The 12,760-nt window shown below is 35.7% G+C and overlaps 1 protein-coding gene across 14 annotated transcripts in view; it reads left to right on the plus strand.

Moving 5' to 3' along the window:
• Positions 1-1,301: 1,301 nt before the first annotated feature.
• Positions 1,302-12,760, plus strand: part of Unc-115a (actin binding LIM protein Uncoordinated 115a) — a 30,683-nt gene continuing 19,224 nt past the window's right edge. For 3 of the 14 annotated variants that reach the window (XM_087405809.1, XM_011058539.2, XM_011058540.2), the window contains exon 1: positions 4,686-8,011. In XM_087405809.1, the coding sequence (XP_087261935.1) occupies positions 7,912-8,011 (100 nt within the window). In that variant the 5' untranslated portion in view covers positions 4,686-7,911. Of the gene's footprint in view, positions 1,521-4,679; positions 8,012-12,760 lie in introns of those variants that run through there. The other 11 variants (XM_087405807.1, XM_011058538.2, XM_011058531.2 and 8 more) reach the window with 8 other exon arrangements.

Below are 12,760 nucleotides of genomic sequence, written 5' to 3' on the forward strand. Positions count from 1 at the left end.
ATTTAATTATTTTTGCAGTCTCTTTTAATTTATAATTTTTGATATATTTTCAGATTTTCCTAATCTTTATCAATTTAGTTGATATTTAAATGATTTGCAAAAAACTAAAATTCAATAAAAGAGCATTAATTATTTTGTTGGCACATAGTATTTTATTAGTTGAGCAATATATATTAATTGCAGAATGTATATGATAAATTTATTATTCTGAAATTTTTTTTTTAAATATATTGCATTTTTCTGTTTTATCGACGCTCCTCTGATAATACACAAATAATTCATTTAGTAGAAAACTGAATTATCGACAGTAGAAAATATAGATAATGTAATGTTTATTATGTGATGATAAATATATTACATGCAAAAATTTATTTGAACACGCACCAGATGGACATACTATCTTGTTTAAGAATTCATATATATATTTTATATAAAATGAAAATTATAAGAATAGAAAGTCTCGATAATTTCACATATACAATATTATTGTTCACGCATTTACGAAGGTCATTTGATTAATTAAATTACATATAAAACAAAACAAATATTGAAAACTAATGTGGACATTTAATATCTATCACAATATTTTTCAGAGCCAAACTTTTCAATTGAATTTGAAATCTGACTCTTTCCTGATATAAATTCGATTTTGTATACCATTTTTTAACAAGGATCTTTTTATTTGAGAGTAACAGAGAATTATCACGACGTGCGCAAAGCCTTCGATCGTGTTGCGACAAAATATAGCATGTGAAGATTATGATTGTTTCCCTTTTAGAAAACACAATCGTCACAAATATTATTTTATTTTTATCATTCATTGAATACCAAGAAAAATAGAACAATGTGTCGACTGTGTTCTAAAAGGAAAACAGTCTTATTATCTCTCCAGGGCACCTATTGTGTATCTTAAAACAAAATAAAAATTATAAAAATGAGCAAATTCACTAGACAGAAATGAAATAGAAATTATAACTATTCTAATGAATACATTTACTTTCGTAATTTTTACTTCATTTCAAGATACATTATCGACCTCCAACTTCAAAGATTTAAATGTTCGAAGAATGGAATGTCTGAACAGAGCTGCGGTTCGATTTATACACTCACACGCTCTTACAATTAAAATAATTTCATCTTTGTTGTTTACCAAAAACTAAACAAGAACAAATGATGCTAATCAGCGTTGTGAAGTGATTCGAATCGCGGTGAAACCGAGTGAAACAAACGACGGCGACCGTTCGAATTTCGCGCCCGCGATGCGGCCCGACCGGCGTGTCCGCGCGTCGCGCGCATGCGCAAGCTGCGTGCCGTACTGAGCACTGCACGGCTCGGCGCCGCAATGTCGGCCGTCCTGCGTACCGTGGCAGGAACGTCGCTCGCCTTTTTCCGCGATTTCCTAAGTGAAACGCGCGTCCGCTCCGCCGTCCAGTGCTCCGTGCTATGAACGCGTGATTCGCGTGCGACGAAGACACCGCCGCCGTTCTACAGCTCGCAGTAGGCATCGCTCTCGAAAATGGGTGAGTAGAATTTATTCTGTGGATGAGATCGGTCGAACGCCGGCTGGGCGCCCGCTCGTTCTCCCTCGCTCTTCTCCTCTTTCTTGTCCTTTTCCGTCGCGTCGGCGGACTGCACGATCCGCTAGCGAGAAGCGCCACGGATGAAGAAGAGAGAGAAAGAGAAGAAAGAAGGAAGGAATGTGGCGTCTAATTGTTCGCTCGCTCGCTCGCTCGCTCGCTGACGAGCGCGCGTAACATAGGAAACGGAATACGCCCCTGCGCTGCGCGGTTTCCGTCCGATTTCCACGCTTGCACTCGTCCCTCTCGGCTCGACGATCGCGAGATAACGGCGGATGTTTTCCGAAAGGTTCGTAACGCGAACTCATACTCGGTGGTCTATAAATAGGTGAATCCGTCGGTTTGATGTTTTCTAGGGCGAGCCCCCCTACTTCGCGCGTATGTTACGCGCCTTGCGTGAGTGAGAGAGTCCCCCTTTGCCTCCTGTGTGTCGTCTCTTTCTTTCTCTCCCTGTTCTTCTCATGCGTGGGTTCACTCTTGTTCTCTCTCTCTCTCTCTCTCTCTCTCTCTTTCTCTCTCTGTCTCTCTGTCTCTCTGTCTCTCTATTTCTCTCTCTGCCACCGTTCTCTTTTTCTCGTTTTGCATATCGCATTTTACGCGACGCGCTCGTTCGAAGAATTTTGCATCATTCGATCCTAATCGCTCTTGATCTTTTTTTCCATTCTAGTGACGCATCTTCTGTTCTTATCCGTTTTTATGTTCTAAGAAGACCGAGAAAAATCTCTTACAAGGAGACCGAGAAAAATCTCTTACAAGGAGACCAAGAAAATTAATCTACATTGCTAGAATCGAGTATTAATCGAGAAGGACGGAATTTTCTCTCCTATTTTTATTTTTTTCTGGAACATTTTTTTGTAATCGTAAAGTTTGAAGTTGATAATCAAAAATATAATCCAAATCATAGGCAGAATGTTATTTAATTGTATGCCATCTTTGAACAAGTCGCAATAATTAGAATATTGAAGTAGCCCTGACATTAAACATTTAATCAGGACGTCAAAAATATCCTTAAGTTGATTGTTAAAATAATCAAAATATCGAGATTATCATGTATCAGTTAATTGACACGTCGAAGATGAATTATAATCTGAATGACGCAAAATGTCACTTAGGTCTTTTTCAGTTCCAAGTGTTCATCGTTTCGATCCGATCGTCCACCTTTATGTGCTATAAATAAAAGTATATACCACATGCTGAAAGTTGCATAGAAATATAACGTACCTTTGACAATTGAATACCGACACGTGCCTGTTACTCGTGAACAGGCATTGCTAGTACCGTTGAAATAAACTTGAATAACGTTTTCGCCTGGAAACCGCAGTTAATTTACCACCACTCAGCATCTCGAAATTCCTGATCATACCTCAGCAATATCGATACATCACTATTGTCAAGCTTCATCGTGCGAAAGTAACATTTTCATTTCTCTGGGACGCGATATCGATTGGAGAAATCGTAAGGAAAAAACATTGAACCATCCCTGCGATGACGTGTGGTTCCATGAAAACTGGGCGACTCATGTAATCAGCAAATCGCAAGTTCGATCCTTACCGTCGCCATATATATCGTTCTGAGGGCTGTAGCAGAAAGGCTGACTTATAATATTAAGACAGTGTCTTATGAGTTAAGTATTATGTCTTCAGTAACGCACAAGGACTGTCTTGTGACGTATGCTTAAAGACACTTGGTATTTATACATCTTTAAGACATAAATCATAAGATACAATAGTTCTTGTGCGTTACTAAAGATATAAGACTTAAGCCATAAGACATTGTCTTAAGATTATAAGATTATAAGTCTGCTTTCTGCTAAGGCCTTAAGTCTATTTTTCATTGCTGCATTATACTAGAACTTTTTTTTTCGTTTTCAAATTAATATCATCAAATTAATATCTATTTCACTTTGTTCTTAAAGTATAGTTCAGCTAGTACAAAAACAGACCTTTTAGAAGAGAACTAGGATTATGTTAAACCGAGAAAGGGGGGGGGAGGTTGAGCAGTCTCATGAGGTCCAGTACATAACACTGGACTGGAACTGCCAACTTCGGTGGGAGTCACAGAGGAGTTCTTTATATTTAGATAATGACATTTAGGGACTTATACGATCCCATCCACACTTCCACTATTATTGTTACACACTCTCTAAATTCTTTCGAGGAGAAAATTCTTTTCTCACTCTAAATTCTCTAAAGTGTGAACATTAAGCCAGTCTTAAAAAAGAGGCTAAATTTTCAATCTTTAAAAGTGAAATTGTACTCTTTAGAGTGACAATTTATTATATAAAAGTTTTAGAATATATTAATATATTAACGTAATATATTGTTAATTTATATATTAATTATTCTTTTTTTATTACGTAATGATTCCCTCTAAATCTTTCGGTTTTTAATTGTACCCTCTCGAATTTTTTTTTTTGTTTTTTTACTTCTAATACCGCAACACAACGCGGATTCATCCGCGCGATTTGTTACGTGTACGGAACGAGTCGCATCCATCTCGCTCGCGCGAATTGTTCGCGATCGCAATTATAGCAGGACCGGTTGTCTACGAAGAAGCCGGCGACCCCGACGAGACGCTAGCGAACACATAATTCGCTTGCTGCAATTGTGCATCTCCCGCCCACCCACGCGACCGTTGCATTGCGCGTGACATCGCGGACAACGCAAACTCCTCGCGCACATTTCGTTATCTCTTTTACTTTGCGAGAGGATTTGTGAACTCTGCTAGAATCAAAACTCTCGCTAGAATTGTAGTAACTTTTCCTCTAAGTGTCGTGCTGAATACAAAGATTTAAAAATTAATTAAAAATATGTAACCGTCGAAACTTTATTTAAAAATAATTATAGGGATTTGGAACTTTAGAATTGTAATAAATAAAAGCACACTTTTTTTCCAAATGTGTCTTCTGTATTTAAAGTGTAATAAAAATCGGTAAAAAATCTACAATTTTATTTTCAAATTACGTATATTGGTAAGTTGAATAGTATATTAACGGGAACTGTTGCTAAAAGTAGTAATATATTTATTTTTTTTTTATTTTAAAGCGAAAAGTGTCATGCCAGATTCGCGAAGTTAGCACGCTACATTTTTTATTTTTTATGTTAAAAAAATTGAATATGATATCCTAACTTAGCGAATCTAGGACAACACTTTCCTTTAAAATACAAGAAAAAATAAATCTTTTTTTGACAACAGTTCCCATTAATATTACTCGAATTCTATCATGTACATCTATATATATTTTGAAAACTTAATTTCAACAATTATCAATTTTTATACGCTTTAAATATAGAAGACGACGTTTGGAGAGAAAGTCTTTCATGAACGTTGGTTCAATTTATTTTCCAATAATTAGCAATCACTAAAAATCTTTCGTATCGAATAGTCGATTATATAGAACGCTATTTAGTTTGTTATTCGTGTCTTCGTGACGCCCATTTACTGATCATATTACGACAGTACACAATCGTAACCCCGATCCGCGACATTACGTGGCCGTCGATCTCGCAATGTGTACCTTACGCGAAGACTTTACACGTGAGGCAGCCATTTCACGCACGAGGAGGCGTTTACATAATAGATCAGCTCACGACAGAGCGCGTAAAGCCGGAGCAACGATCGACACGTGATATTGATCCTCTTCTCGGTTTCTATCGGGGTATCTACAGGGGTACGAGGGTCCCTTGGAAATGCCATTAATGTCGGGCACGTTTCACATGAAACTGCAAAAGCTGCTGATCGATACGTATCCCCCAAACTCACAGACACGCTGCATCTCTTGAGGGAGAATTCCCCCTCGATGAAGATTCTTAATTGGTGTCGACGGAAATGTCCGATTTCGACACGAAAATTGTGCGAAACTCGTCTAATTCTTGTATCCTCGTAAATTACGATTCCGCTTTTGAAGAATTGTATACAATCAATTTTAATTAATAATGTTGGAAATCACTAAATATGATATTTTTAGGTCGAAGTGATATTCCTATAAAAGCCTATTTTCGTTCTTTTTAAACATATATATTTGACAAGAAAATAATAATTGTCATTTTAGTCTGGAGTTGTCTAGTTCTACAATGCAGTCTTGACGAAGAAATTGGATTATTCAGAAGAAAAGGCACTCGTTTTCTGTACGCATCCTGGATCAATATTTCAATCGCTTATTGGTGCGTGTGATGCACATCGACTTGCGCCATTTTTTGACTCGGTCTTGGGAGATGTAACACGACTCCGAAGTTGCACATTTGCAATATAATGTTTATTGAGTAGCGAGATAAAATTACAAATAACAGCTTATTTTTTTACGCGGATTTAAAAGTTTTAAGACGAAACTAGAGGTGCAGTGTTTATCATAATTTTATTCTTGTATCATAAAGCTTGTACAAGAATCGCTTCTTTCACTTCGAAAAATTTTCGGATATCCGATTTGATTATTAAGATATTTACTGTAAAAATGTAAAGTCTAATCTGTCTTACATGTTTTTAATTGAGCAACATTATATTATATTTTTTTATTTCACTATTAATCATATCATCCTATTATGCGAAACTAGTTTAAGCTGACAGAATTAGGACACCGCGTGTGTATATGATGATAAAATTGTGACAAGCGCTGGACACTTTCCCAGTTAACTGGATTACAGCCTTATGCAATAATTCCATTTATAAATTACTCTTAAATATAGCTTTTAATCGGATAATTTGAATGCCTTTAATATTATCTGATCTTTCTCTTTGTAAAATTGCATTTTTAATGTACACTTCAGATTTTTCAGAAAATAAATTTTAGAGTAAAATATATTTAAAAATACATTAAAAATGTATGAAGCGAACTTCAAGATATTCATTCTTAGCTAACTGGATTAAAGTTTTATGCAATGATTCCATTTATAAATTACCCTTAATAGCTTCGAGTCATGTAATCTGAGTGCTGTTAGTATTATCCGATCTCTTGCTTTTAACAAAAAATAATAATTGCCTTTTTAATATATATACTTCAGATTTTCCTGGAAAAGAAAGTTTCAGAGTAAAAAATTTTGTTAACTTCAGAACATTTTATTTCATAGAAATGATTTTACTGAAAATTTAAAATATGTAGATTTTAAAAATATTTTCTCGGTACAAATCTGTTTTATATTACTATTGAAATAATTACGTAGGGCGCTTAAATTGGTTGCCAGAATGTTACATTTATTGAGATTGAGTTTCATACATAATTATTGTGACGATCCAACAAAATTATTTTCAAATTTGCATCTATGTATACTTAAATTTTTAAGTATTTCAGCAAAATCATTCTTTTCGTATAGTACTTGAAAATCTTTCTAAATCATTCGTGATGCATGCAATTGCGTACAAGCTAAATAAAAAGTAAGTTTAATCTGTCGGCTGACAAACATATTTTTCTAATCCCCTTGAGGCGACTGCGAATATCATTGCTTGCAAATGTACATCAAGGACAGATTACCAGAGTCAAGGAGACGGAAAAAAAGAAACAGATTGCGGCAAAGTACAAAGCGTAGAGTGAAAGAGGTGCAAAGTCGTCTCACAGGATTAGACTTTCAGGGCGGAGTCGACCGTGAAAGTGAAACATTATCTACGCCGACTGTACCGGTTGACAATCGGGACTCGACGAGGCACGAATCTCATACTGGCCAGTAACTGGTGGTCGGCACTGTTGGCAGTCGACAATCGGCAGTCGCAGCGACTGTATGGGCACGTGTATTGTGATTGACTGATTGTATTACGTCAAAGTTTCTCGCACCATACGCTTCGAAATTCAGATTAGCTCTCGGCGAACTGTCGATTAATCGTTAAAAAATTCCTACGACTTACAAATTCCGCGTTCGTACCAAATAAATAACGAGCTGAGATTTTACATTCTGGAAAAAAATTTGCTCTGTTGTTATCGACGCATTACTCAGCAAACAACGTAATCGCCTTCGATTATCTTGATAATCTGTCGAGGATGCTACATTATACGATATTAAATTCATAACGATATATACAGAATATCCTCAGAGAATAAAATATTCAGTCTAAACGGACGTGATATGTCGAATTTTTTTTAGCAAAATCTCCAAGTTTGATCTATCAAGACACAGATGTTAGTCGACAATTCACTCACGAGTTATTTGAGTGATCTCAACGACAGATTGGGGATACGAATCTGCTCGCGGCTGCTTCGAGTTGCACCTCGACCGATGACGAATCGTGCACCGATCGTCGTCTAACTCGGTGTTATCTTATCTTACATCGCACGGAAACGGGAAGAAGAGGTACGTGTGCCAGCGCGGCTCGTGTCCCTGAAAGTTACGCAACGCAGTCGGCAGACACGATGAAGTCGAAGACGAGCGAGAGCTTGATAGCAAGTGAAAGCAAGGCGGAGTTCAAGAAAGACGATGCCGACCAGCACAAACAAAAACCATTGAAAAAAGGTAAAAAATGTTGGCTGCCCTGAAGACCCAAAAAATCGTTTCCTCACCTTCTATTCTGCGGTCGTCGTGACGAACGAGCCGCCTCTTTTTACTCTACGTCAATCTGCCTTCATCCGTGATGCTAGATTAAAAGCGCAATTAATTTCGCAACGACGAGCCATTATGCCGTTATTTTTGAAGATCCAGTGAAATTTAAACGAATGATTAATGAATAATTAAATGAATCAGTAGCGTTCAATGACTCTTTAACTCTCGAATCTCCTACAATATCATTACCTTTTAATTTGGTAATAATCGTTCCTCATTACCACTATCTCATTATGTCTGTTTGTATAATATTATGATATAATAATAAGATATTATAATAAATAGGAAAAATTGATGGGTAAAAGGCTCCATGGACCATAATGCTGAATGAAGCGTACATCGAGATATCTATTGTATCAGTATTCATTAATCTTCGAAATCCATTAGCACTATTATCGCGTCGGCGCAGTAAACGCATTAAACTTTCAATAATGTTAATTAAACGTGAAATAATTACGACTATTGACTATGTAAATAGACCTTGCTTTTTATCTCGTTATTCACGAAATTGGAGCCATGTCCGAGATGAAATCTGTGTCGACAAGAAATTCGACGCGGTAATATGAAATCCGTTCCGCTGGTGGGTATTTTACGACATCCGCCGATCATCCATCCGTCTTATCAACTTGCCTCACGACTGGTTTAATATATCGCGGCGACACGATGCTTAAATTACACGATGCGAAAGTACCTCGTGTGATACCACGCGATCCACGAGATCCGGCAACATTTGCATATTACGACGGCTGCTTCTCAGCCACGAATATCCGTCACGATTTTCGTCGTTCGTGACGAGGCGAATCTGAGGAACGTGACACGGTACCGCACGCCGAGGACGTTTTTAACCGCTCCGATGCTCCGACGAGGAAATGCATTCCTTAGCGCGCTAGAAACGCCGATCGAAATCCCGTTTGGGTCTCAGTTACATTGTGAGGCGATCGGCAGTATCGCCTAGACTATTTTCTCGATTATCTGCTATCTGATTGTGAGAATACGTTCTATAACTTATTCTGTGACTCGTTTTCAAATTATTAAATATTTTTAACGATTTAAATTTTTAACGATATTGCGCGACTTACGTCGAATTTCTAATAAAAAAAAACCGCGAGAGAATTAATTTGATTATTGTGAAATGCTGTCCTGGAGAAGTGTTTAAGAGCGCAAAGTACTCGTTTCTCGTTGACATTGTATTGTTGATATATAGTTATACGCAGGATATAATAATTGCGTTTTTTCGCGCTGTCGACAATAAAATTCATATACACACATCGAGAATGCAATACAAGCGTTTCGTAATTTAGTTACCCCCCGCACTTGCGGGATACTAATTACTGACTTCATGCATTATTAAGTAATCATCGGTAATTGTCATATAATGAACATGAGCCGAAATATGTACTTTTGCACATTGCATCATGTACACACAATCGGCCTCTGCCAGTCCATAACACAATAATAATAATTTTATACGTCATGTGCAACCTTGAACTGTATTGAACGATTTACAATATTTAAAGTTTGTGGCATTTACAATGTAAGAAGTTGTACGTTTATTTTTATGTATATACTGCAATATATTGTGACATATGCTTCAAAGTAAAATAAAATAACTATTTTTTAACCATTATTTTTATCATCAAGAAACAATTTATAACTTATGAGGTTGGACATCGCTTATTTTTTATATAATTAATATTTAAAAAATATGTTGTACGTCACAATTAGTTCTGCGGTTAGCTTTTAAATGCTGTGTACTCATTTATTAAATTTAATTTTTATTGTCAAGTATTCTATATATATAATTGAATTAGTCTACACATCTAAAGTGTTACATAAAGTATTACAGTATTGTAATTTACTTGCATAAAATTTTATTGTTGTATGTGGTCAAGTGTGAAATTAGTTTATGTATGAAGTATTGTTAAATTAGTACATATCTCTTATACAAAAGAATAATATCAAGAAATGGCCATGACGATAAGAACTAACCGCAAAAGCCATAACTATCGCATCGTTACCGTTAACCTGCTTGATAATCGAATGTAATATATATATCTTTAACTCTCATTCTGAGGATGCGTCATAGAATAGTGACGATTATTTGAATATGATATAACGTTTATAGAGAGAAGTGATTGTCCAACACATGCATCTACGAATTATTAATTTCTGATTGCATCTCATGCGTTACATCAGTTTGTTATCACAGGATAATTGAAGTGCAGCAGTTTAACACATTTTCATTAGAGCGAGTTTAAACGTCGACGATAATCAATTTTTTAATATTATATTTCGTTCGTAAATGATCTGTTTATAAAAGCGACATTCAAGATAGAAACTGTTCGTTAAATTAAATAATTACACTGACACTGGTGAGATTACGCTTTACATTATTTAAATTGAACTTTTATTTCCTGAATTTTTAGAAGTATAAAAAAGATTGTAGCAAAGCATGCAAACAGAAAAAAAGAAACGGTAGTTCAGCAGGTTTTAGAAAGGAGAGTGGTTAAAAATTTATCTGCTGACATAGCAGTTCTGCAGATGTTCTTCTGTCGAGTGCATGCTGGTGCGAATTTCAGCGAAATCCAACACGTGCTCTTCCGTTATATCACGCTATATGTTATCTTTAAATTATATAGTGTAATATGAAACCTATTGTGTGCAATACGATTTAAATGAAATTCGATCTCGTTCTTTTGAATTATCGCAATGTTTCGTATAGATAACCAAATGCTCATCAGCTTCAAAATATACAATATTCAGATTGCCAAGCAAGTGAAAAATATCGAATTGTTTTGTTTAAATTTTGACGATAAAAATAATGTACATAATCATAAATATTATTTAATACAATTCGAGAGCATTGCTTTTAAATACAAATCGATTTTTGGAGATACACTTTTAGACGCCTAGATATTTTCTGTGTGATCATTCATTATCAACTTCCTTCGTGCTGTCAACGTTCCAAATTTTCCTTCAGACAAATTAACTTGACCTAATACACATTCTAAGAATTTACAATGATATAATGAAATGAGCTGATTGTCTCTTTTTATTCCCTTCTAAAATATAATATACGTGTTTAAGTTGAAAAGTAGAAAAGAGAAATGTAGCAATGTGCAAATAGCAATAATGCAATAATATAAATTACAATGAATACCTATGTTTCCCTTTCCAAGAAAATTTCACTTCTGAATTTTCTTCTATTATAATTAACGTATAATATTTCATAATTATCTTGCGCTACTTCTATAATATTTTAGTTAATACTAGTTTAATACTATTTTGTAGCTATATATACTTTGCGATTAGCAAATAAACACCGAAGAATTCGCAAGAAATGGCATGACGTGCAAGAAACTTAATAACTGTGGTAGTTTTCTTGATTTATATAAACTGTAACAAAAGCTGCATCGACTGATAGCACGAAGGAAAAATATGAAGTGATTAGATATGTTCGACAGATAATCATTGCACAGTCGATTAGTATTCGATTTTATGCTCTAAAGTGCAACGAGAGAGATCAGGGCAGTCCAGGGTCGTCGCGTTTGACCCCACTTTGCCACATCCTATTTAGACCACTTATGAATCATATTAACATACCACCTTCGTGTATCTACGTAGAATGGTCGCGATAAGTGACGGGACCTTATTCTTCAATTAATTTCGATTTTGTTGATTTTGTCCTGACAACTGTAATCTGAGGATGTAATCACTGAAATATCTGATCGCCAGGATGTATCGCGGATATAAAAGTCGCGCTAAATAATAGTCTTCACGTTGAAGAGAAATATGGTCGTCTATCTAGGTCTTGTTCAGTGACAGTTCATGCGGCAAAAACTGGTTATTCTGTGCATCGCCTGCGTGATATGGCGTCTTTTTAACGGGAGAGTAATCCCAATATTGAATTACTAATTAGCAATGTAGTCGAGGTATGCATACGTTATGACTCAGAGTTTCTACTTCATGTCAAACGTGTAATTCGCACAGCCATGTATTCCCGCAATTGTTATTTCATATAAGAATCTGTGATTCATGCACTGTTAAATCTATAGTATTAAATTTAACCTAATTTAAGTTGCCATTGCTCCTACTCAATATATCGTTATTTTATATTAAAACAACCTATACAGGGACACCAACAGTTATAATAAAATCAATGCTTAGTCAACATTACAACTATCAACTGACGGCCAAAGTTCTGCCAATCAGTATCATCACTGGCAAATGATTGGCTGTCAAATTTAACCACTGTTTTAGTTATAGAATAATATATTAAGCCAATATAAATGGCAATATAAATTAAATGACATATATAATAAACTATTTGAATCAAATTGTAATTATTGAAGCGTTTGGTAAAATCGAGAAAAATTTTTATCAAATTCCCCGTTTTTTTCGTTAAATAACTCTATTGAACAGTGCAGCTTTATTATCTTTTCCTTTTTTTCAGGCCTTGCTACACGTGACATCGACACATTGTTATCGCACACGATTGACGTGTTCCGCGCGCGAATCACGAGGACGATAAATTTCGTTATCACTCGCTCGCGTCCGAGTTGGGCCTATCGACCCATCGTTTTCTTTTTTCTGGCAACAGATTTTTCGCCCCAGTTGAAGCGTGCCGTAAATTAAACGACATGCGACGCGCAGACGAGGGTG

The sequence above is a fragment of the Acromyrmex echinatior genome, chromosome 4 (genome assembly GCF_024713525.1).
Source record: "Acromyrmex echinatior isolate Ae372 chromosome 4, ASM2471352v2, whole genome shotgun sequence".
NCBI classification, from domain to species: Eukaryota; Metazoa; Arthropoda; class Insecta; order Hymenoptera; family Formicidae; genus Acromyrmex; species Acromyrmex echinatior.